This window comes from Hydra vulgaris, chromosome 04 (assembly GCF_038396675.1).
Source record: "Hydra vulgaris chromosome 04, alternate assembly HydraT2T_AEP".
Lineage (NCBI taxonomy): Eukaryota > Metazoa > Cnidaria > Hydrozoa > Anthoathecata > Hydridae > Hydra > Hydra vulgaris.
The window spans coordinates 10,309,793-10,337,517 of record NC_088923.1 but is presented as its reverse complement, the minus strand read 5'-3'; the positions used below and the strand labels follow the sequence as shown (position 1 = coordinate 10,337,517).

General features: G+C 28.1%; 1 protein-coding gene across 5 annotated transcripts; it reads left to right on the top strand.

Annotated features, from left to right (window-relative positions):
• On the top strand, positions 1 to 26,776 carry LOC100210390 (zinc finger protein Xfin). 5 transcript variants are annotated; one of them, XM_065795407.1, is made up of 5 exons: positions 152 to 315; positions 474 to 584; positions 8,163 to 8,190; positions 19,971 to 20,016; positions 24,197 to 26,776. In XM_065795407.1, the coding sequence occupies exon 5, from the start codon at positions 24,217 to 24,219 to the stop codon at positions 26,338 to 26,340; it is 2,124 nt and encodes a 707-aa protein (XP_065651479.1). In that variant the 5' UTR covers positions 152 to 315; positions 474 to 584; positions 8,163 to 8,190; positions 19,971 to 20,016; positions 24,197 to 24,216; the 3' UTR covers positions 26,341 to 26,776. The 5 variants fall into 5 exon arrangements, with proteins under 5 accessions (XP_065651478.1, XP_065651479.1, XP_065651480.1 ...); XM_065795408.1 differs by having other exon boundaries at positions 164 to 315; positions 19,975 to 20,016; XM_065795409.1 differs by having other exon boundaries at positions 195 to 315; positions 19,963 to 20,016.
• Positions 26,777 to 27,725: the final 949 nt, after the last annotated feature.

The window sequence follows — 27,725 nt, the reverse complement described above, 5'->3', positions numbered from 1 at the left end:
ATTGAAATCAGAAAAATATTAATGTTAACCAACATTTTTCCGATTTCACTTATAAGTGCTCGTGCAAGCAATAATATTGCTGCAATATTTATGAATGTTGAAAAATTTAGCGCAAGATATTTTTAAAAAAGCATGAAAAGCATTTTTAAATAGTTAATATTTCGGACCCTTTGAAGCGAGTTATTAATTATTTTAATTAAAAAGTTTTACCAAGAAATATCTGAATAAAAAATGGCTGCAGGCTGCAGATCGGACTTGACTGTCCACAATTTCTCACTTAAAGCTCAACAGGTACTCGAGCAATGCACTAGCAAGGTAGTTACCTGATCTTATTTAATATTGTTTACAAATGTTTTTAATTTAAAAAAATATATCTATTATATTAAAATATGATGAAAACTAGATATCGTAATTTGTTAACATTCTTGTTTTTGTTATGATAATATTTTTGTTTAATTTCTGGTACTTTTAAGTTTTATGGCAACTACTATAAAATTGTTTGGGAAGATTCTTGGGTTCCTGCTGGTGTCTTATCATTGGTTCCCGATCTTATTGAACGTTACCACAAAAACATTGAAAATAAGGTCCATAATTATTTTATATTATTTTTATAGTATTTTAATGTACGTTTTAATAACGATGCTTTTAATAATCAAAAATAAAATATGGAGTTTCCGAGCTTATTTCATCATAGAATTTTGAGATATTTTTTAATTTTGATATTGTATAAGTACATTTCAAGAATGTTGCATTTAATTTTTTCACCATTACCATACACCAATACCAATGATAAGAATGCTTTAATCTATCAGAAATAGTTATTCCTTGAAAAAAAGTCTGTGATTTGTGTGTGTGTGTGTGTGTGTGTGTGTGTGTGTGTGTGTGTGTGTGTGTGTGTGTGTGTGTGTGTGTGTGTGTGTGTGTGTGTGTGTGCGTGCACATGTATGTATTTATATCTACATATTAAACCTTATGAAAGACTTAATTATGAATATAGGTAATTAAAATTGCCACATATTTGTTAAATTTTTTATCTTCTTATGTATATGCGTATTGCTATTCAGTATGGCAGAAAAAGTTTTGCTTTATTTGTGAGTAAATCTGTAGTGTAAAAAAGATTAAGGTTTCATTAAAAGAGTTAAAGATCGTCAAAAATGAAGCAAATTTTTATTTTGCTTCTGTTTTGTAATTGTAATTATTCTGATCTCATAACTTTATTTTCTAGAAAATTTTTTTTTTGTCTCTTTATATTTTATTGTTTTTATTTGAACTTCTTGTAATATATTAAACTTAGATAAATGATTTTTGAATATAGGTAATAGACTATGTTTGCGGTTGCAAAATGCCTCTTGAGTAATCAGGGCAAACAAACTTTTAATTTATGCCGTAACCGCGATTTTTATAACATTTTCAATTTTATTATTTTTCAAAAACAAATTATTATTATTTAATAAAAGTTTTTTCAAATAATATTTATTATTTAAAAATAAAGCTATAGGTTTTTCATATGTAATAAAAAATACAATTTTGCGTCCAAATTTAAAGAGCCTAATTTCGAGATTGTTGCATTGTTATAAAGCTGAATTAAATATTCTCAAAACAAAATAACAATTAGATATGGATGTAATGGAAACTGGTGATGAAACTAAAGTTGAAACTCTTGAGAATTTTATGGAAATGTCAACCGGAGAGCTACAGTTTTATCTCCAACAGCGCGGTTTAACATCTTCTGAAAATCAAAGCTCCCTTGCTGCTTAAGCTTTAATGGCATTATGTCGTTAAAAGTGCCAAAAATATTTGCAAAAAATTAAACACTGACTACAAAAATCTTTCAAAATCTTTTAAAACAGATTTTGATCCATTGAAAGCCATTGACTTTTAATGGATCAAAATCTGTTAATAATTTGTGGTTTATTTTTGCATAAACCACACCCATATCTTGGCACTTCTCCTGACAACATTTTTCAATGTCAGTGTTGCCTAAGAGCTTGTTTAGAATATATTGATGGTATCAAACAATGGCCTGTTACAAATATTGGACAAATATTTGCTTTTATCTTAGAAAGCAAAGCCTTTGAAACTGAGTATATTGGTCACTACAAACTGAAAAAAGCGTATTCATATTTTGGAAGTGGTTTTGTTGGCAAGTTGTATTGCAAAAAAGTGAATGATTATATTATTATACATACTTGGGTCACACCTTCTCAACATATTCAGGCAAACTTCCATCAACTTTAGATTTTGTTTAATATAGATGGTGCCATTTGCACAGCGTTTTGCACATGTACCACAGAACAAAGTAAATGTTGCAACCATATTGTAGCAGCAGTTTATAAAATAGAGTTTGCAAACACTCAAGGCATTACCGCTCCTACTTGTACTGACAATGTTTGTAACTGGAATGCTCCATCCAAAGAAGTTCAACCAATTATGGTAAAAGATATGAACATTTTTCAACACAAAAGTGGTAAGTCACATAAAACTTATTTGATGTGTAAAGAGAATAGAGATTTTGATCAGAGACCAGAAGAAATGCATGAAGTTATGGGGATGCTGAAAAAAATTCTTTTTTATTAAATTTCAAAACAGTTCTTCTTTAAGGTTGTTTTAAATACAATGTTTACTCCTACTCCAGAATGTGACAGAGAGAGAGAACTGTTTTTTAAACTTTATGTCCAACGTTACCTGCTTGGATTTATACATTTATATACATGTCCATTGTGTGACAAGTCTTAAATGAAAATGATTTTGATACTGAAAAAGATAACAGTATTGAATGCAATATTTGCGGTCTCTCATTTCATTGGGAATGCTGTGGAATCAATAGAAAGACAATATTAAATGATAGATATATTTTGCATACTTTGCCAATAACTAAAAAGTACTTAAATATTGATTTATAGATATTTATATAGTAATGCTGATAAAAAGTGTATCATTTAAAAATTATATAATAAATAATTTATTTTTTTATGAGATTTTCAGTAACAAACTATTGACTTGAAAGATTTGAAAAGTTTATTAATTAATAAGGTACCTCCATATTTAGATTAAACAGTGTATATAAAAAAAATCAAAGATAAAATCAAAATTTTTGTATGCAACAAACCCATAAAATATGTAACAAAGTAGTTTTTCACACACCCTATGACTTGCTCAACATAAATTCTAACATTTGCAATTTTTGAGGTTTCCCATACATCATTACATGTCATCTGAAAATTTGTGTGTTTTGATGGGGGAATAGCTATGTTACACTGGTAAAATGCTAGAAGATCTTTAATCTTAAAACCTCTATCTGCAATAACTTGATCACCAGGTTATAAGTATTTCAAAAATCTTTAACTATAAAAGCATTACTAGCTCTGCCACCATAACAGTTAGACAAAAAAGAAACTGCACCATTGGGCATTATTCCAACTAAATATTTTACAGTATAATGGTGTTTATAATTTGAACGACAAGCTGCAGCTATCTCCAAACTAGATGGTGTTTCAATAAAGAGTTCAGAATAATCAATTATTACAGAGCATTTTGGATAGTACTTTCTGAACATGGTTGGTAAATTTCTTTTTATAATATTTCTGTTTGGAAAATGTATAATCCATTTTAACTCAAGAGAAAATAGTTTTATCCATGTCATAAATACTGAACTAACTACAGAGGTAGAAACCATAAAACGATGAGTAAGATCTTCAGTAAAAAGAGCTAAACGTAATTGCATCGTTACAAGAAGAAATTCTTGCTGCAATGTTAGAGATTTTAATGATATTGCTTTTAAATCTCTTGGTGAAGATAAGTCTTTAGTTGTATTTTTCTTACCTTTCCTGTAGTGCATTACATTTCATTTCCTCTGGATATAAGAAAACAATATTTCAAAAATATTTGAATTTGCTAGGCCAGTAAAAAACTGAACATCAGAATCTCTAGTTAAATTATTAAAAATCATTGATCCTATTATTGGTTCATTGCACTAAATAGATTTATCACAACTTTCACTTTCTATACCTAAATTTGTAGAGAAACTGTTTAAAAGAAACTGATTCCACAATAAGATACAATTTTTTAAGTTTTCTTCTTTTTGTTGGAGATTCCTTATATGCATTACAAATATTCAAATACAAAGTTGAAATAGGTGAAGCAAAAGTAGGTTTTCCGAACTCGAAATGATTAGAGTAAATCACTTTATTATCAGAAACTGTAAAATTTAATAAACCAATTTTTCCAACTTGATTTACCCACTGATGTCTTTTTTCAGAGTCTTTAGGAAAATAATGAAATTTTAGCTCTGTTACTTGACTTCTTTTGAGTAACCTATCCGGACACCTGTAATCGTTATTGCAACACAGCAACAGTAGTTTTGCATTTTATGATTATATTTTATTTATCTATAATAGATTTCTCTATTATAGATAAATAAAAAATTCACAATATAAAACATCAAATCATAAATCTAAGCGCTAGATAATAAAAGAAATAAGAAATTGGTCTTCAGCTTTGATTTAGAAAAACGAACTTTGTTTGCCCTGATTACCCAAGATGCATTTTGCAACCGTGAAAAGATCTATTTAAAGTTTAAATAAATGCTTTAGAATTATCATTAGGCTCAAAAAATTGTTCTTTGCAAAATTTTTGTTCAAGTTTTTTGGTTTTTATACAAACTGTAAGTATAAATAATATTTAAAAAATACTATTTATATTTAAAAACATTAAAGATAGATATTAAACTAAAATGTTGTGTCTGAGTTTAATAACCATATAGTATTTTTAGTTTCTAGAGTCTAGAAATTAGTTAGTTTCTAAGTTTAGAAATCGTTTACTCTATTTTCATAATAAAGGTTCTAAAACTTTTTTTTTAACAACCTTGCAAAAAAGTATTTAAGTTATAACACTAACTTAAATCAGATAATGTACAAATTTCTTGTAAATACATTGTTGACCAATAATCAAAGTAAACATTGACATAAGCATTATATTAAATTACTAAAATAAACAATCAAAACTTAAGTTTTCCTATAGGTGCAGCAGGTGTATGTTCTCAAGTATCAATAAACTGATAATTTTGTAATACATGTTTGTTAAAAACTTATAAGAACTTGAAGCAAGTTTTAGATTTACTTAAAACATTCTTGTAATTGTTGCTTTTAAATTAGCAGCAAAAATAAAACTTTTGTAATCCTAAAAGGTTAGATTAGGCTCAATCTGCATTAATGATATAAGTAATTTTTTAGATTAGGCTAAGACTAATTTAGTCTAATTTGGTTTATTAATAAATATAATTATGCTGCTTTAAAAGTTTTATAAAAATAAACTTGACCATTTTCTTTATTTCATTTTTTTTGGATATTGATGAAAATACCTAAATAGTAGTTTTTTAAAAACAAATTTGCAAAAATTAAAGACTTAATGTTGCAAAATGTTTTTAAAAATTGGTGAAAGTCATGTCTATTTAAAAACCAATACTAAAATTTTTTAAAATTTTTGATTCTTCAAAGTATCCTCCCTTTGCTTTTATAACAGCAGCACATACTCTGTGCATTCTTACAATCAATTTCTGCAATTATTCAGTTGATAATTGATTCCAGCATATTTATATGAGTAGACAAAGGTGTTTTTGATTGGCTTTTTTTTAACTTTTCTATTTAACTCGTCCCACAAAAACTTGATCAGATTTAAATCCGGTGGCTGAGGAGGCCATTCCATACATTTTAGTTCATTTTGTTTTTCTTTGGCTGTGATATAATTACAGCAGAATTTAGACATGTGTTTTGGATTGTTATCCTGTTGAAAAACCACTATACAACCCACAATTCTTTTCCAGCGCAGTAATGCATATTATTGGGGAATGTTATGACTTTTTTTTTTATCCATGATGCCCTCAATTTGCACAAGGTCACCAACTTTTTCCCCAGCAAAGCCTGCCCAGACCATGATTGAAAGACCACCATGCTTGACTGTTGGGATCGTGCATTGTTTTATCATGCGTTCTCCAATTAAATGACAAACATTGTTGATGGTTTCCTCCAAAAATTTCAAACTTTGATTTATCAGTAAACAAGACTTAAGACCATTGTTAAATTGTCCAATCTTTATGTTTTTTTGTCTATTTTATTCCTTTAATTTTATTTAGCTTGCGTAGTAATGGTTTTTTGGCAGCAACACATTCTTTCAAACCGTAATTACGTTTTACAGTTGAAACAGGTACTGGTGTTTCCTGCATAGAATTTCAGGAGGAGCAGTTCAAGTATGATTTCTTTTACTTTGAACACATGATTTTGTCTTCCCGGCTCAGCGTTGCTCTAGGCCTCTCTGAACAATGACGACTTTGGTTACATCCAGTTTCTTGCTTTCTTTGCAACGCTCTCATAACTGCATTTCGAGAAACATTGGTTTTTGAAGCAATTTTTCGTGTTCCTTGTGTAATGGCACAATAACAGCTCGTTTTTCTACACTTAGCTCTGCTTTATTACCCATTTTTTGTCAATCAAAAAAAAAAGTATATTACTAGTCTTCAATTTCAAAACTAGAAAAAAATTCTTTAAATTGTTTTAATGTTCATAATAGTTATCCTATGAACGTTACAATATTTAACAAAAACAATGTTTCATTTACCTTTCTGTATAAATAAGACTATAAACAACAACAGTGAAAATAAAGTTAATCAAGTTAGTTTTACAGCAAAATATATCCAATTATTACAGTAAAATATACCCTAAGTATTCATTATTGTAATGATGATAAACTCTATGTACACAAATAGATGTGTGAATCTCATTGTAATCAAAATGTCATTATAAGTTCCTAAAATTAATGTTCAATTTTTGAAGAAAATTGCATAGAGTTGAAAAATAGAGCAAGTGAGCCCAAACTTTTGACAGGTAGTGTGTGTGTCTATATATATATATATATATATATATATATATATATATATATATATATATATATATATATATATATATATATATATATATATATATATATATATATATATATATATATAAATCTATAGTTTGTTGGCTTTGGGAAGAGCGGAAGGAAAAAAGTGATTCTTACGCCAACATATACGTCACTTTTAATTACTTTTAACTTTCGTCCAACATTTTCGTGTTGGACGAAAGTAAAAACCATTAATTTAATTACAAATTAATCGTTTTTTAAAAAAACCACAAAAACGCAAATTTAATTGACCAGAATGTTTTTAAAAACATTCTGAATGTTTTTAAAACATTTTAAATGTTTTAAACAATATAAACAATGTTTTTATTTTTATTTTTTTTAATAAAATGTTTTTATTCTTATTTTTTTTAATAAAATGTTTTTATTTTTATTTTTTTTACTGTAAATCATGCACGGAGTGTTGCTACATCGACTATCTTATAGCCTGACTCGCAAGGGAGTGCTGCTACATCGACTGACAAATAGCCTGACTCGCAAGGGAGTGCTGCTACATCGACTGACAATGAGCCTGACCCGCAAGGAAGTGCTGCTACATCGACTGAGGGTTTGGTTGGGGCAGGCATTCTATCATTATTAAAAAAAAAAATTCCGGTCTTGCATTTTAATTTTTACTTTTTGTCAACAAAATATTGAAAAAACTTTCGGACAACATCTAAGGGTTCTATATATATATATATATATATATATAAATATATATATGTATACATATATATATATATATATATATATATATATATATATATATATATATATATATATATATATATATATATATATATATATATATATAAATATATTTAAAATTTTTATAAAAGACAAAATCTCTATATATATATTTATATATATATATATATAAATATTTTATATATATATATATATATAAATATATATATATATATATATATATAGTTCAATTGTTATCTTACTCTTTAAACTTCATCTTTTCCCTTCCATTAACTTCCAACTTTAATATTGGTTGCTTGCAGCCTTGTTGGAAGTAAAGATGTTAAAAAAAAAATAAATGTATAAATATATTAGATAGTTTGCAGTTAAATAAAGTTAATTGTTTTTGGCACTTATAATTTCTGCATTATTACCATATTAATTACTATACAAATAATAATGATAATATTTAAGGATAGCAAATATAAATAAATAATATTTTTTAGTCTTTATTTTTAATTTTTGTATAAAATATGTTTTAGAAGGAATCATTGCTGCATGCAAGTAATCGTAAGTAATGTTTAGATTATTATTTCAAAGTGTGAGCTTTGATTCCTCATTGTTATTATTTATCATCATCATCATCATCATCATCATCATCATCATCATCATCATCATCATCATCATCATCATCATCATCATCATCATCATCATCATCATCATCATTTTCATCATTTTCAATATGAATAGATGGATATATGCAAGAAAGATTTAAAATACTTTTTTTGCATTTAATAAAATATATTTTAAGAAAATCCAAAATAATACATATATATTATTCAGAAATTTAATCATTTTTGTGTTAGTAAAAAAGTGTTATTATTGTGTTTATATATTGTATTTATATATTGTTTTAATATTATTGTATTTATATAATATATTTTATTATATTTCTCAATTACCTTTTACTCCTAAATATCTCAAATTAGAATTTTAATCCTTCTTGTATATATGCTTCTAAGTTATACTAGACAAGAGATTTATTGCAACTAGTGCAAGAAACTTTTTAAAATTTTATCTCAACATAACCCATTGTGTTAAACAATAATTTTTTTTATAAATTACAAATCTCCAAAATAATGGTTTTATTATGCAAGCTTTGCCACCATGTTTTATTGAAAATTTTTTGTGTAAAATTTGTTGCACCTACTCAAGGTTACCAATTACATAAACCAGGTTTTTGTAACTAAAAAAATACTTATAAATTTGATTTTGTTTGAAAAGTAAACAAATTGCTTTATTTTCTATTGTTTAAAGGATTTTGGTGTAATTTTCTTTTTTTATGTTCAAATATTTCATAAGCAAACAACAGAAAAGAAACAAAACAGAATTTAAAACAGAACCGGTACTAGCTGATATTATATAACAAAAAGAAAGACAGTTTTTTTTTTAAAACTAAATTTCATTTTAAAATATCCATTGAACATTGAGCCACATAGCTACATTGTGTTTTAAAAATTGACATACAAACTCATAAATTAAAAAGAACTCTTTTTTTTTTTTTACAGTTTTTAAAATATTTACATAAACATTAAGAGCCATTACTTGAGAAATATTGGTAAAATAGGCAAATTTTGGAAGTGATATTTTCAAATTGTCTTCATTTTTATTTTGTAGAAAATAATGAAATTAGGCCACAGTTAAATTTTTTTAAAAATACTCCTATCAATCAAGGAGACATTGAGTCCCCGAATTTGATCCATTTTCTAAAAATATTTTTGCATGTAGTACAATTGCTGCTTTAAAGGGCAAATTTAACAAAATGAGTTTGAGAGACACATTCCTTTTTAATTTTTTTCTTACCCCGGGTAGATTTCTACAGTAAAAATAAAAATTCAATATGTTTCACTTTTTGTTGTCTAGAAATCATGATTCAAAACAGCTAAATTTGAAATTTTACATGTAGCTTGAGCATTAATGTCTCCTGAGGCCATAACTTGCATATGACTTACTTAATTGTTTTTTGAAAGCCACTAAGGCATAAACTTGTTTTATCCACACAAAAAAAAAAGTGCATGAAAGAGCATGGAACAGAGTTAGCTGCCAAAAACAGATTTTTGCGGTTAATGCGCTTTGTTAGATTACCCATAAAACTTGTGGCCATAGGTCTGCCATGAAATGTATAAATTACTTGATTTCCTTATTCATGAATCTTCCAAAATCTGAAAAAAATCCATGTGATCAAGCGATATAAAGCTTACAGAAGTCCTAGAAGTAGTCTTATTTTGCCACATTTTGAACATAAAAAATGCCCAAGCAACGGTAAAGATTTGCTTTGAAATGAGTTCTTTACATCGTGACTAATTGTATTCTAATTAAAAAAAAAAAGGTAAACAACATTTTTATAACGGAGCTCTACTAGAGTGCTTGATAAAATTAGTTTTAAATCTTTTTCAATGAGAGAAAGAACCAAGCATCAATCATTCAAACAATGTCAAAAGATGAATATTTTTGGAGGAAATTTACCTTGGTTGGCCACATGAAAGAGTTCTTTCCAGGTGTAGTAAAATATTTCATACAAGAAACATAATTATTGTTGTTAATCTAATGGTTGAGTTAAAAATAAAGCAACTTCTAATTATTTGTGCTTCCTGAATATTTCTTTCATTTAAATGTGATTAATAAATTAATATATATTACATTTAAATGTATATTAATAAATTACAGATCTTAGTGAATGAGATTTATCACTCAAAAATAAAATATTATAGCGTTACAACATACTGCATTTTGAATTATTGCAGGATACTATTGCATATTATGTTTAATAACAACCCAATCACCTATTTGAATATCAGCAGCTAACTCTTTTTCGATCAGCTGGATATTGAACATCAGTTAGATTAAACTCTTCACAAAAAATGGTTACCAGCTTTCCATCTAAAAAAATATACTTGAAGCATGAAAGAAATTGCAAAATATTATTCTGAAGTCTCAAGAAAAGAATAAAGTCACATTTTATATACAAACTTTGGTTATTGTATATTAGTAAATATACAAATTAATTTCCTTTCTTAGAGAATAATGATCAAACTTGTTGAGTTGTCTCATGTTCACTCAGCTTTAACTTTGTTCTGCTCCGGATTCATTTTCTTCCCGCGTTCTTCTCTAGACATAAACATTTGCATTAACAAAGTTTTTTGGTTTGAAGAATATATGAACACTTTACTTCTTGGTAATGCCAAAGTGATGTTTGTGAAGTTTTCAACCCCTTCTATAATGACAGAATGGGATAATGGAAGATAATCAGAAAAGTTTAGGCTCGAGATTTTCATTTTGTTGATATAAGATAGTCTTGCTCTGTCTACAATAGATTTCTTCACAGACAAAAATTGTGGTTTTCTGATAGTTTTTTTCCTGATAAAATAGAGACTTCTGAGTCTATTTTAACTACAGCAACAGCATTTTGAAGTCCTTTACCAGTATAAAGGGTCTTATAAAGATCTTCTGCAGTCAATAAAGTGTCTCTAGCATTATAAAAACTCCTGATGACACAATTCACTCCTTCTGACTCTCTATCATAATTATTTTCACTTTAAGGTTCATTTTAATCATACCTTTTAAGGAAGAACTGTTTTGCTTAGCAAACTTTGTATAAGGCTTCTAAGTAGATGTTTGACAATTTTCATTGAAGAAGAAGACATCAACATGTAGAGTCATTCTTTTTTTTTCCAAAATACTCTTTTTGGCCTTCATGTAATTTAGCTGGAAAAATTTTTCAGCCTAAATCCAGTTTCCTCATCAAGTTGCTCAAAAGCAATTATTAATGATTGTCTTATAGATAGTATTTCAAATGGTTGTCCGAAGGGAATTGCTTGTGAAACAATCATTAATGATTGTTTAGAATAAATATAAAAAAGATTCTCCGAAAGGAATTGTTTGTGTAGAAATCATTACAGTCATTAACACAATTATCACAAAAAATTAGTAGTTGTGTTAAAAATATATTTCTACCTTACTTTTTTTTTTCTTTCTTCGCTTCCAACAAGACTGCAAGCAACCACTATTAGAGTTGGAATTAGTAACTTCCAACTCTAATAGTGAAGAGAAAAAAAAAATAAGAAGAGAAAAAATAAAGATTGTAGAGCAAGATAACAATTGACAGACGACATAAAAGATTGCAAATTATATAAATCAGGAAAGCAAGATGAAGGAAGCGAATTCCAAAGAATTAATGTTCGAGGAAACAAACTAGACGAATAAGAGTTTTTGGAGCACTAAGGAAAAGTCACAGAAAAAGAATGAGACTTAATTGAATGACGAGTAACACGAGAATGAATTTTAGTAGATGGCACAAGAGACGCTAGCTCTTTAGAGCAGCACCCATTAAAGTATTTCTAGAAAAAAGAAAGAGAAGCAACATTATGGCAGTGTGACAATGACTGAAGGTTGGCTGCAAGAGCAGGTCCAACTATGTTTACAATGCGTTTTCAATGCAGAAAGGGCATCATTAGAAGATCTGCCCTAGATATGGCAACAGTATTCCAAACAAGGACAGATTTGAGATTTATAGAGATAGAGAATAGAATCTGGAGTAAGAAAGTGTGGAGCTTGATAAAGAGATGCAACCTTACCAGATGCTAATTTTGCAACTGATTTGATATATGGTTTCCAAGAAAGATCGGAAGTAAGAGTTAATCCTAAAAGATGAAGGGTAGATGACTCATAGGAAGATCTAACTTATTGCAATAAGGATTGGCTGAAAAAAATTGAGTTTTGTCTGAATTAAAGTACACTAGCCACTGTGAGCCCCATGCTGTAGCAGAAGTGAGATCCTTTTCAAGCTCAGATGCCTTCTCCAAGCAATCAGAGAGTGTTGGCTTCTTATCATGGCAAGAGTAAATGGCAGTATCATCAGCGAACAATGTCACCTTAGATGTGAGAATATCTGGAAGATTGTTAAATTTGATTAAAAAGAGTATAAGGCCAAGGATTGAACCTTGAGGAACCCCTGAAGTTACAGAATAATAATAAGAGTGCTTTCCATTGAGGACAATTTTTATACTACGATTGGAAAGGAAGGATTCAATAATCTTAAAGATGTTACCAGATATACCGTAACAGTCTTTCACAGGAATACGTGCGATCGCACGTCTTCATATGACCAGGCAAATTACATTTTGCTTTGACAATTTGATCGCAGCTATTTCAAAAAATATTTTAAAAACGCGCTGAATGAAAAATATTCTGAATTATACCTTAAGTGAAATAAATTACATCAAAACTTCTTAACTAATGTTTTCATATCAACGAAACGCTTTTTTTAAACAATTTACTGATAATGGTTTTTTTTAAAAGTTTAATTGACAATTGTATATATTTTTTTAATTTATGATATACAAATTGTTTAAGTGTGCGTTTTTTATAATAATTGTTATTAAAAAATAAAAAATTGTTTTGATTTTATAAACGATGATATTCTTCAACAACGAAAGTCTATTTAACGAAATTTTAATATAATAATAATAATTAAGTCAAATCGTCAAAGCAAAATGTAATTTGCCTGGTCATATAAAGACGTGCAATCGCACGTCTTCCTGTGAAAGACTGCCATAAGAAGAAAGCCTATGGAGAAGACCAGCATGCCAAGCTTTATCAAATGCTTTAGAAATGTCAAGAGCGATGGCCTTAACCTTTCCACCTTTGTCTAATGCATGATGAAACCTATTGGTTAAAGACTATAACAGGTATGTTGTCCGGACCACAAGCTGTAGTAGAGTCTAAGCAGGAAATCACTTAAGATACAGAAGCTGGAGTGATACAAATATCAAACAATGGATCAACCTGTTTGGCGGCTAAATCAGATAGAATGCAACTAGTGTAGTCAAGAGATGATATTGATGAAAAGTTCTTAGCAAACAATTCAGCTTTGTCTTTAGGTGAGGTGGCAAAGTCTGAACCATACCAGAGAGGTGGAATAGCAGATTTGCCCTTATTATTGATACTATTAAAGGTTCTCCAGAACCTTTAATAGTATCAGTATTTGATAGATATGGAAATAACAGTTTCGTTTGGAAATCACAGCAGTACAATGTTAAGAAAACAATGGAGAAGAGTGAGGCTTGACTTGGAATCGTCAAGAAGTAATAAAAGATTCCATGCCAGACTGAAGCATCTAAGGGTGAATTTGGAGAAACTGAGCACTGGCTAGGATCAGAAACAAGACATAAGTTGAGTAGAGAAGGTAAATGTTTCGGGTTGTCTGGAAAGCGAGTTGGAAAGTTGATTATTTGAGTTAGAGATTGAAAAAGGCAAAATTTAAGGGCCTTAATGCCAGCAGAGTCACTGATACTAGATATTCAGTGTGATGAGCATTAAAGTCACTAACAACAACATTGGCTGATGGATAAAGAGGGTTTGGTCAATTTAATCAGAAATAACATCAAAAAGAGTGCAGTCTTGAGATGAAGGAGAGTGATATAGAACAAAGAGAAAGGCAATAGTGAAGTGGTGCTAAACAAATGGCATTTGAGCTTGAAAAGGATCTCACTTCTGCTACAGCATGGGGCTCACAGTGGCTGGTGAACTTCAATACAGATAAAACTCAATTTTTTTCAGCCAATCGTTATTGCAATTGTTTCTTGGAAACCATATATCAAATCAGTTGCAAAATTAGCATCTGGTAAAGTTGCATCTCTTTATTAAGCTCCACGCTTTCTTACTCCAGATTCTATTCTCTATCTCTATAAATCTCAAATTTGTCCTTGTTTGGAATACTGTTGCCATATCTAGGGCAGATCTTCTAATGATGCCCTTTCTGCATTGAAAACGCATTGTAAACATAGTTGGACCTGCTCTTGCAGCCAACCTTCAGCCATTGTCACACTGCCATAATGTTGCTTCTCTTTCTTTTTTCTAGAAATACTTTAATGGGTGCTGCTCTAAAGAGCTAGCGTCTCTTGTGCCATCTACTAAAATTCATTCTCGTGTTACTCGTCATTCAATTAAGTCTCATTCTTTTTCTGTGACTGTTCCTAAGTGCCTCAAATACGCTTATTCATCTAGTTTGTTTCCTCGAACATCAGTTCTTTGGAATTCGCTTCCTTCTTCTTGCTTTTCTGATTCATGTAATTTGCAATCCTATAAGTCGTCTGTCAATCGTTATCTTGTCCTACAATCTTCATCTTTTCTCTTCCAATAGCTTCCAACTTTAATTAGTGGTTGCTTGCAGCTTTGTTGGAAGCTAAGGTGTTTTAAAAAAAATTAAAAAAAAAATCTCTAGCCTTAACCAAGAGCCCCAAGGCTTTTTAGGTGTTTTAAGTTGAAGTTGGCTTCACCTAGCCTTTGCCTAAAAAAGTGTATCCTACAAAGCAAGAGATGAAGCAGATTGTACTTGGTTACATGTTACCAGTAGCCGGATAAACTGACTTGACAAAACTTTTGAGATAACACTCTTACTACTTTGGAGATAACACTTTTGTCATTGCATTGTTAATTATTTTGTTACATTAAAAAAGCTTCGAAAATAATTTTTATCAAGCGCTTTTGTAGAGTTCCATTATAAAAATGATATTTGTCTTTTTTTCAATTAGAGTACTAATTACTCATGATGTAAAGAACCCATTGAAAAGCATATCTTTACCGTTATTTTATACATTCAAATGTGGCAAAACAAGACTACTTCTAGGACTTCTGTAAGCTTTTTATTACTTGATCACATGGATTTATTTTCAGATATTGGAAGATTCATGTATAAGGAAACCAAATAGTTTATACATTTCATGGTAGAAATATGGCCGCAATTGTTATGGGTAATCTAATAAAGGACATTTATCGCAAAAATCTGTTTTTGGCAGCTAACTCTATCCCAGGCTCTTACATGCACTTTTTTTGTTGTTGTTTAAAATAAGTCTATGCTTTAGTGACTTTCAAAAATAATTAAGGAGTAGCAAAATAATAAAATAGGAACGAGTCTCTCAAACTCATGTTGCTAAATTTGCCCTTTAAAGTAGCAATTGTACTCCATGTACAAATATTTTTACAAAAGGGATAAAAATTGGGGACCCAATATCTCCCCGATTAATAGGAGTTTTTAAAAAGAAATTTAACAGTGGCCTAGTTTCATTATTTTCGACAAAATGAATAAAAATGAAGATAATTTGAAGGCGTTACTGCCAGAATTTGTCTACTTTGCCTATATTTCTCAAATAATGCCTCTTAAATCTTTATTTTTTGGTAATAACATGGCAAAGCTGTACTTGATTTCTGTACAAAGATGTCTGGCTTTTCATACCCAGTTCATAGCTGTTTAACAAAAGGAAGTTAAGAAATTTTGTGAAATTATGCTTTTATTATATTTGAATTTTATTTAAAACACAATTCATAAGTATTTATAACAAACTTGTTAAAAGCTTGTTTACTATCTATAGTCTATAGTATAGATAGTAATATAGTAATGATATGACTCTTTGTGAAAAGCTAAACTAAAGCATTTAGACTTTATCTACGATTTTGCTTTGCAACTTTCTCTGACCATTCACTTATAACCTTTTAGGCGCCTCAGTAAAGAAAAGGGTTGTCGCTTGCAATTTTTTAATATTATTAGATTGGAGTGGATTTTTGAAATTCAGCCAGTTAAATGAAATACAACTATATTTCCCACAACTCACCATAGTAACAAATAAGCCCAATAAAGCCTTTGGTTAAATAAAAGGGACTTAAAGATATGGTGTGGTCTTTCCAACTAGTATAACAAGAACACTGAATTTCTGCAGTTTTTAAGAAACTAAAGATTAGATCGAAGAAAATTAAAGAGATTCATTGCTCAAAAGACCAAATAGACCAAAGGAACAGTGATACCCAATTTAAAATAATTGAAGTGCAATTTTTAGGTTTGTTCAAAGCATATTTTAAGGTGTTGATTAATAATATTTATAAGGATAGAGACAAAATCTTTTAATGCTTGAATAAGATTCAAACTATAAAAAGCATTACTTGCGCAATTGTGTAATTAAAAAAGTTAAATTAAAAACATGTATTGTTATACACAGTGCAACAATAAAATCAAAACTTTTTATTAACTTTAGTAGAAGAAGCAGTAGCAGAGATTGCATGATTAAATACTCTATTGATATTTAAAGACATTCTTTGAGACAGAAAATTACAGGAATAAAAAACTTTTATAAAGTATCCATGCCATGATTTCTCAAATCATAAAATCAGTAATAGCTTTTATAAAAACACTATAAAAAAAAAGCTTTTCCCTTATGTCTAAATTGGACATAAAAGAAAAGCTTGCTCTTATAGTGTTTTTACTGACCTTCACAATCATTACATCTCAAAATGTAATGACTGTGTAGAAAAGGGCAGAAAAACTGCCTCAATTTTTTTCATTTCTTTTTATATTTTGATTTTTCTCATATAGAATAAGTCCAAAATCTGGATTTAGACATTCTAATTTTTTGTCATAAATATTTGATTATCGAAGAAAAACAAGTAACTAAGAGTAGTTTTTATCGATGCAATTATAAACAGCTTCTTTTTGTAATAACTCTTCGTCTTCCTTTCTTGTATCCAAAGGCTATTATGATATCAAAAATTCAACACGATTAATATAATATCTGGTTGCCTAACTTTAAAAGAAATTATGTTTTTCTCCAACGGACTAACCCTTTTTTTTAACTTAAACTTGCGAATTAAGCGCCATTTTGTCACAACGGCCATATTTTATGTTTAATAAAACACAACTTAAATAAAACACAAATTAAGCAGGTTGTATGTTGAAATTAAGCAGGTTGTATGTTGAAATTAAGCAGGTTGTATGTTGAAAAGAGGAGTCCAAATTTTATTTTCCAAATTTGAAACTTTTTCTCTCCTTATTTATCATTCTTGTATTTTTCCATAGAAATGAAATTTTGATTATAGCGCTAGAAATAACGACCGCTTAATAATTGTCTCCTTTTGAAAAAAATGATTTTTTGATCTCCCAATCATCAGTTGATTAAGTTTGATCAGCAAGAATTGCAAAGCAATAATAAAACATTTAAATACTTTCAAAAAACGGAAAACTAAAAGTTATTAATTAGCAATTAAATGTTTTTGATCGGAATAAAAATAGTTTTTGATCGGGATAAAAATAGTTTTGAGTTTGTAACAATCGTTAAGCTTGGTTTCCAATAGTTGTAGAAATGTTGTGCAACAGTTGTGCGTTTTTGTTGTACAACAATTGTTGCCGAGATTGGTTTGATTCTATTTCCGCAGCCTTTGTTTTACAACATAAATTTTGTTGTACAACCAACGTTGAGTGGTGCAACTTACGCAAGAAAATGTTTCCATTATAAAGCATTATTGTTGTATAACTGTTGTACGACATTCTACAATTATTGGAAACCAAGCTTTAGTTTACAGTATAAAAGAAGCGCAAAAATATTGCCGAGTAAGCATAAATACAGAATTATTTTTTTTCATACTTTATATGTCAGAAAATAAAGAAACAATTAGTTATTAAATGAATTTTTATGAATAAAATGAATTTGAAAAATAGTCCAAATAATTAATATAGCGATCATTAAAGCAAAATAGTTATTTACTTTTGCTTAAATTGTTTAATAATCTTAAAAGTTCGAGATCATGTAATAGTTTTCGTTTTAAAAGTGTTAAAATTGATTCAATAGAAAGTATGAATTAAATAGATAAAGAAAATAAGTCACAAAAATAAAAATTTTTGAGTTAATTCTTTTTCCACATTCTATACACTGAAATCTATCATCTGCTTAAATATTAGAACAGTTATAAAAATTTTGGTCCTAAAAATGGACAAAGAAAATATCAATTTCTGTTGGACAAAGAAAATATCAATTTCTGTTGGACAAAGAAAATATCAAACTAAAAGTAGTTTAGTTTTTCGTTGTTTTCTCAAAATTTGTTTACTTGGACTTGGCGCGTTTTGCAAATAGGCACCTTAAATACAACAGACAATTATTTCATTTACTGTTAAAAGTTTTTACTTTTTTTTTTTAAGAAATAATAATTTTTCAAATTTTTTTCAATCACCCAAAAACAAATGATAGTTTTTTTTTTTAACAAAAATGGTGTTTCCATCGATTAGCTCTTTTTTATTGCAATTTTCTTTCGTAAAGGAAAAACACCCTTAGAAAAAAGTAAATTTTTTAATAAGAAATTATTAACTAAGCCACAAGCTAAGAAAAAGAAAGTTTCTTTTTTCTTAGCGGATGTTTTAGTTAAAAGTGATTATTTAAGTTTCTCTAAGAAAAAGGTAAAAAAAATTTGCTTTTTTCTCTCGGTTGTTAAAGAACTATCGTTTGGGCGATTCAAAATCTATGCTAAAACCGCTGTACGGAGAAGTGAAATGGTTTGAGAGTTGAAAGCAAAATATAAAAACAATATTTTTCATTTCAATCTTTCAATACAGAGTTGATATTTGTTTTTATAGAATACTTTGTTTTTATTATATATACGTATATATATATATATTTTTTTGCTTGTATTACAAAATTACATATATTAAACAATAAAATTAAATTAAGAAAATTCTTATCATAAATTTTTATAGTTTTTATAATGCTCAGTTCCAAAACCACTCAGGCGTTTTTATTATATTAACAAAGCTGTTTTTATCTAAAAAAAAAAAAATGTCCACAAATCGTTTGTTGTCATGGTTTTGAGCTAAGTTTTAAAAGATCTTTCTCTCTCTTCCGAATAGATTTTTATTCAAAAACGATTACAGGATACGATTAACAAAAAATTTAATTAAAAATTATTAACTGAACCTCTCTAGGGAGTAAAAAACTCACAATTTATAAACAGTTAAAATACTTTATCTGCGACATTCCTAACTTTAGTAAAATTCTTCAACTTGTAAATAAAAACTTCTCGTGATTTTGCGTGATTAAGCGGTGTTTTTTGTTTGTTTGTTTGCTTTAAAGTAGTATCGCCAGAAAGAAGTGCTGGATTTTTGTTTTTAAAATTTTCCTGGTCAAATTTGAAGAGTAGTGGTGTTTTTAAGGGTTCAATTATCGATTTACAAATTATCGATTTACAAATCAATTGGTCGTTCATCAACGACTTTTGAATTTTTTTTGTGCTGCTTTGTAAAAGTTTTTTTTAGCAAATTAGTATATTGTATATATATGTTTTTAATTTTCATTTATGTAATATTTTAAAATGCATTTTTTTTAACTATTTTAAGGAAGTGCTTGCTTTATTGACTTTTTCACTTAGTATTGTTTTTAATTTAGTAAGCTTGGTTGATTTTAATTTTAGTAACTATCGTTATAGAAAGTATTGAAAAATCCTAAATTTATTTTTGTTTATTCTTTGAAGTTTTTTAGAAAGGCAGTGAGTTGAAAGAAAGATAGAAGAAGGCAAAAAAAACAGGTTGTTTTTTAAATGGTTATTAGCTAACTGTTATTTTTATTGAGTTTACAAATGTTTAAGTTAGTGAATACTGCAAGAAAGTAATTTTGTTTGTTTCCTTATTAGGTGGTGTTATTGATTTTTTATAAAAAAACTGGTTTAACTTTAAATTTGTAGTCGCCCCTCTTTTTTTGTAGAGTCGATATCTCTGCATTAATATACTTTTCTCCTTACAAAATATAATCTTAAACAAAAGATAAAAGAAATATAGATTCGTTTTTTTATTGCAAGTGAAATATGATCTTTCAAAAATTGATGAAAAGGTTTAGTATTCTTTTGCATTTAAAACTTTTTTTAATAGTTATTATCTTTAACGATTAAGTTAACAAAGTCATTCTTGTTTTGTCTGTATGAAATGTTAAGATTTTTACTTGAATCATCATTGATTTTGTCTTAATGAAATGAATTTTCCTAATAAAATTTTAAACAAAATTTTTACAAATTTATTCGAAAAATTTTAGAATTTTTAACATTTAACAAAGTGCAAAAAAATTTAGACTGTAGCTTATAAGGGTTTTTATACTTGTCTTAATAATGACTTTGTTTTAAAATTGTTTTTTAAAAATTTTATATTTTGATCTACAGATGGCCAAGAATCATTAAAATAAAAAAATGAAAATTGTTTAAGAACAAATTAAATTATTAACATAAGCCAATTAAATTGAATCAATTAAGATGAACCGTATGACAAGCTGATATTTAATTATCCACTAGATTTTATGTTATTTACTTTGATTTTTTTGAACTATCATCTTTTTTGAATAAAACAAGGTTACCTAAATAAAGTTGCCATTTTTTGACAGTATTTCCATTCTGGATATATTACAGTATATACTTGAGATGTTTAAATTTTTATAGGGAGTTAAGAAATTTTGGTCATAAGATTTCTGAATATTTTATGTTCTGGTGTGCCATTGATTTTTAAAAGTACTTTCGTTTTATACTCTACGGTTTTAAATTACCTATAACTACTCAGCAGGTTTCAAAAATATTTGATTTTAGAATAAAATTTAAGGTGACGCTGTTAAACGCCTGGTTGATAAGTTTTTAGCATATACTTGGTTTTAATTATTAGGTGCTTTCCTGAGGTTTTTTGAACTTTTTAACGAATAAATATGAGCAATTTTTTAATTTTGCTAGTTGTTATCATTTTCTTGTTTTAATTAGCAGCTTTTCCAAAAAGAAAAACCTGTAAATTAAAACAAGTCTTTCAGTTAAGAAAACCTGTATATTTAAGGTATTGTTTAGCATTAAGATATTGAACATTAGGAATTTAAAAAAAATTCAACTCAGTTGTTAAAATTATATTTTTGTAACGATTTTCTTTTTTCATAAACGACCATAGGGTGTTATTTAGTTGCGCATGCGCGTTAAAGGTAAAACCCACAATTATAATATTTAGTTTAGAATTATGTTTTCTAGAATTTAATCAATAATATTATGCACAGTAATGCATCTCCATTTTTTGAGGAATCCATTTTTTGCAGTCAGAATTGTTTAAACTTTCCCTTTGCTCAAGCGTAAGCGCAGACGTAAATTGCTTTGCATAAATAATCTAGGTTTAAGCACAAACTAACCTTATAATGAATTTGATGTTAGTAAAACTGACTTTTGTAATATCGTCAAATTTAACTATTTGTAGATGCATGTGTTTGGTGCATTTCCGATTCTTTTTTCTTTTTAACAAAAGGATTGGTCTTTACTTACGTATTTTATGGAATTTCAATTTTTTTTTATTCACTTCATTTCAAAATCATTTTAACAATTTTTTTTATTCACTTCAATTCAAAATCATTTTAAATATATTGTTTTTTTTTTTTTTTGAAATAAGTTGTTTTTTTAGGTAACCATGTTAAATTCACAGCGTCTTAACGTAATTATTGTAATAAAATATTTTTGAAATTGGTTTCTTTTACATTTTAGAGCGTTCTGTTATCAATGGAATTCTTAAAACTTTTAAGGGCTCCCTTAAAAGTTTTAAGAATTTTATAGCAGCTTGTTTTTACTTTAAAAGAAAATTAAAAAAATAAAAAATTAATAACCGTCCTTCCCAATGTTCAGTAATTAATTGCATCAAAACTGCCAAAAATACTTGTCTAGATTTTTTCGCTGACATATGAGATATTTTTAATTAAACTTGAACATCTGTGGTTTCTTTCGCTCATATTCGTTTTATTTTTTCCGAACTATGGTTATAAACTATATACCCGTGCAGCTTTTATTTGTTTGGTTATAGCCGGTTTGAATTTTTTTTCCAAAGTTGTAAATTATTACCTTATTCCTCTCTTAACCAAACAAAATTATTTCTAGCATCAAGTTTAAAAGATTTAAAAAAGTCACCATGTTTTGCTAATAGTCTTTTTTTTTCTCAATTGATAAATCCAGAGTGCCATTAGTGATAAACCTTTTGATCTGAATTACCGATTTTTTTTTTTATTAGTTAAACTTTTGAAATATTTAACTTTTGGCGCAAAAAAGAATCTTTGGAAAATTATAAAATATTATTATATAAATTTGTAATTATTATAATTTTTCTAATTTTTTTTTAATTTAGTAAATTGCTATAAAAGTATTAAAAAGTTAGGGGGAAAATTATAAAAAAAAACATGCGGTGAGAGTTAAAACTTTGTGAGTTAATGATTTGCCTTCAAACAAACAACTGATTTGCTTTCATTGTAACTGCCGATTTCTGATGAACGATTTAAAAAACAAACGAAAAAGGTTCGTTTTTAAAAAAGCTCTGCAGTAATTAAAAGCTATGCAGTAATTAAAAGCTATGCAGTAATTAAAAGCTCTGCAGTAATTAAAAGCTATGCAGTAATTAAAAGCTATGCAGTAATTAAAAGCTATGCAGTAATTAAAAGCTCTGCAGTAATTAAAAGCTATGCAGTAATTAAAGGTATTATTGCTATTGCTATAATAGCTATTTAATTATATAATAATAAAATAAAGTAATTATATAATAATTATTATATACTTATTGGATTTTCTATTCGTTTTTTGTTCTTTAAACGATGTGTAAGCTATAAATGCTGGTTGTTTGTGCTTTAAACGATACGCAGACTTTCAAAGAGAATAATATAAGGATATTTAAATAGTAAACAAATTTCTCTTAATATAAGGTACACTCATTGATTCCCCCCTTTCCCCTTTTTTTTATTTTATAAATCCTAATAAATTTTTTTTGTCATTGATTTAAAAAGTATGAGCAAAATCTCAAGAAGTTTTCTTTTTAAAATAAGTCAAAAAATTTATGTAAAGCATTAAGAATTTTGCTTGGGGCATCTTATGTTAACAAAGAAATTTACATATGTCAACTAAATCTATTGTCTACAAAATCTATGTTTTAATTTTAATTTAAAGGATTTTAATTTTGTAAGAGTCATGAGTTCTTTAAAAGTCTTTAAAATATGAAAAAGTAACAAAAAATAATATATTTAACAGTTTATCTTTCCTAGATGCACAAATGAACATAATAATCAGGATTTATAATTAAACTCACTTTTGAATGGAAAGCTAAACTTTTCATGCTATGACTTTTCATACCATAAAATGAAAGCTATGACTTTTCATACCATAAAATGAAAAAATAAATAAATAAAAAATATTTGTTGAATTGTAGTGAAATTTTTAATAAAAGAAAAAGTTAAAAAATAATATTCTATAGTCTATATTATATAATTTTTGCCAATGGTCGGCGGTGTAGTTTATTTTAATTTATTTTATTTTTTGAAGTTTTTAAGAAACTAACAAGATATTAAATCTCTGGTATACTAGTGTGATTAGGCTTTGTGCATGTATTTTTTGATAAAAACTTTATTTAGCTTCCTCAGTATAAACTTTTTTTTTCATTTCCTAATTGAACCAATGCAAATTGTTTTAAAAACAACTTTTTATGTTTGATAACTAAGGGTTTGTTAGTTTTTACTTTAAAACTTAAAATTGATTTATATCTACTTTTGGCATGGAACTTGTTTGAAGTTGTGGTGATATTTCAAAAATTGTACAATTATATTATTATTTACATCATATATAATAATATCTAGTTACAACAGTATAGTATATTACTACAAAAAAAAAGTTATATTTAGTAGCATTCTCCTGTATTTGCATTTATAGTAAATAAATCTTTCTATTTTAGAAGAGGAATCCAAGAACAGTATGTTAAATGAACAATCGTGCAATTGTTATGTTAAATGTTCATTTTGTAACGAAATGATTGCTGATAATCTGCTACAGTACCATGAAAAAGATCATCTAACTTTTAGTAACTGTTCCAATACTTCTTTACATGAAGCACCATTGAATGTTCTTGTTGTTACTGTCGCTAATCAATATCATGTTATGATGAATGAACATTGTAGTAATAGTTTGTCAACACCCGACTTGGTACCTCCTCTAATGAAAAAGTTTAATTCTATAACGCGTGAAGACTACGATAATCAGTTTGAATCAAAACTGATTAACTCTCAAGATAAACAGCGTGTTCCTCAGTATGATTGTTCAACCTGTCATAGAAAATTTTTTTCTAAGGAATTGTTTAGTAAACACATTGAGCTTCATGCTGAGTCATTAAAGCTTAAAAGTTTACGATCCACCAACAGAAAAGATTTGCGCAATAAGTTACTTATTGGTGATGGATTGTTGTGTCTTAATAATGTAGTTAAAAAAACTACATTGAGCTCTGTGGAGTCTATTGAAACCAAAGGTCTATGTCAGAATGACGTTTTAGAAAATAATAATTTGGTATTTCAGAAAAAGCGAAGAGTATGCGATGATATTCCTCCCATTGCTCTTCAGGCGGCTAAAAGATATATTAAAACTGTTATGCTGAGAAAAAAGCAAGAACAATATTTATCTGGCAGAGATGATTTTTTTAGCTCAGATGAACAAGCTGCACCAATTACATCAGTAGTAAATGGTCGGCAGGCGTATGGCTGTAAGGTTTGTAAAAAAGTTTTTTATAATAAGTTCCATCATAGAGAACATTATAACGTTCATAGTGGTGAAATGCCTTATAACTGTGAGTTTTGCTCAAAGCGATTTCGACAGAGATCTGGTTGGAATCGACATATAAAGTTACATCACAAATACAAAGTATTCTCTGGTCCAATACCTAATCCAGTTGTATGTGCAACTAAAAATACAAGTTTACTTGAATACCAACGTGAAAATATTTGCGAGGAAAATTATGAATCTCCTAATACACATGTAGAAGCTAATAATCAGACTGAACCTTTTGTCTTAGATAAGGAAGAAACAAGCACTGAGTTATTAGTTAATCCACTCACTCGTAACGTTCTATGCGATTTTAATAAAAATAATACAGTTTCTTTTACAAAACCCGATTTTGATTATTGCGGTGGGGCTGGATGCATTGGTTGCACTAACTGTATTAAATCTTACATTGAAAAGTATTCTTCAGGCAAATGGACAGGTATTAAACTAACTGTTAATAACGATAAATCTAATGATAAACACAAAATCAGTAATAATTTAAAACAATCGATGTCTTTAATGACTTCAGGCTATCGTCTCAATACTTCTGAATGTGAAAAAGATCTAAAATTGGAAAGCGCAGAAATTAAAAACTCGTTTAATTCACTGTCTGGAAAATTTTTATCACATGAAACAAGTCCGTCTAAAATTCAAAAAAAAGGTCGTAAATTTCGTTCTGGACGTGAAAAAAGGTTTGAATGTGGAATTTGTTTTCGAAGATTTCTCGCTAAATCGCATCTTAATGATCATAAAATGATACATACTGGCGAATTTCCTTACAAATGTAAGTTTTGCAATCGACCGTTCCGCCACAAGTCTGGAATGAACAGCCATCACAAAAGGCATATCGAAAAAGGTATTTTTAATCGACCTATTCGTTCAAGCGACAAAGATCTGTCAAATTGTTTACAAGTAGAGAATTCCGAAAATGATTTAGAAACAATCAAGCAAAAGTCAAAACAGAAAAGAAAGACGCGAGTTCCAAAACAAGTAAAACAAGCAGACGAAGAAACTAACTCATTTATTTCTACCGCTGATGAATCAGTCTTACAAATCAATAAAGATCAACGTTTTTCTTGTAATTTTTGCAGTCGCATTTTTCCTATACGTACAGCTTACTTAAAACATATGAATAATTCGCATAAAAACACGGCATTATTTTCATCGCAATTAAATATTTTAAATGAAACAACCAATAAAAATATTCAGGATAAAATAGCTGATGCAAGTGCAAACTGTTTTTACAGTACGTTAGACATAAAACAGGAATTAGATGCGGACGCTTGAATGGAAAATTGTTTTTTTAAATAACGTTAAAACTGAGTGAATTAGCTAACTAATCAAAATCAACTGGCTAATCAAGAATTAATCAACTCGCTATTCAAGAGTAGATAAACTGACTAATTAAGACTTAAACTTAGGATGGACAAGTGAAGAGCAACTTCATAAAAAAGTACATAACTTTTACTAATTACGTGTTTTTATAAATGAGCTGTTTTGTGTTTATAAGTTTCGTATTTTGTGAAAAAACTTAACGCTTTTTTCATACTTTTGCAATCAGTTCGATGTTCGATTTTTGTTGTATAATTACTGGTGTTTATTCTATCGTTTATGGTTCTTTAAAGAAGAGCAATTAAACTTTGATGCTTCCATTTTATACATTTTATATCGATAAAAGCATTGTGTTATTCATCACCATAGAAATAAAAATTTTTGTCTTCTATCTTTCTTTACTTACATCGTGGGTAATAGAATGTCTGTACTCCGTAGACGTTACCTTGTTACTGCTGATTTTTTCTAACTAGTTTCTTTGATTTGATTTAATCTTACAAATTGCTTATATTGGAAAAAGTTATTTATTTATAGTTATTATAAAACTATATTTCACAGCAACAAGAACAACCAAATCTTTGAATGAACTGTAGTAAATTTGAACAAAATAAGTAAGCTTCAGTTTTTTGCAATCTGAGCTACACATAAGTTTTTTAAAAAAACATAAATAAAATTCACAGAAATAAGAAAGTAAAACGGCTTTGTTACTTCTCTCAAGTAAAACATTGTTATTCATTACCATAAAAATAAGAGGTTTAGTATAATTAGGCTTTCAGTCTAATTAGACTTAATAAATCGTCTTAAAAATCGCGTTAGTTTTGATTTTTCAAAACTTAGGTTTTTGTTTATTTCTCGCCATAGCAAAAAAACTTATGTAAGCACATTAAATTCTATTGAAATTATGATGAAACAGCTGTTAAAAGATGTGTATTTGACCGCAAGCCGCACTAAAATTTAATTGTTTTAATAAAATATTCCTAACCACCCTTTTGTTAGGACCCCCTCCTCCAGTTTATTATATCTTTTTTTTCTTAAGTTTATATATCACAAACCACTATAAATTTTTGTATGATTTATTGGTTTTGCCTTCGTTTAATTATTTGTCATGTAATCTAAAAAGACCTCCATTTAGTTATTTAAATAATTGCTTTCCTGTACATCTAGTTTGATTGTTAACTAGTGTTTCCATTACTCGGCCAAAAAAGTCTACCCGGGTAATGGGTAATTTTAAATTTACCCTGATAATTTTATCAATTAGATGTTACAGCAGCCATTAAATAACCTATGAGGTGTAAATTTAGTCTATTTTGACAAAAAAAAAACAAGTTTTTGAAAGACTA

Coding starts and splice junctions, on each gene's coding strand:
- LOC100210390 (XM_065795406.1), top strand. CDS start 232: ATGGCTGCAGGCTGCAGATCGGACTTGACTGTCCACAATTTCTCACTT. Junction 585..8,162: donor ACAAAAACATTGAAAATAAG/GTCCATAATTAT, acceptor AATATGTTTTAG/AAGGAATCATTGCTGCATGC. Junction 8,191..24,196: donor ATTGCTGCATGCAAGTAATC/GTAAGTAATGTT, acceptor TTTCTATTTTAG/AAGAGGAATCCAAGAACAGT.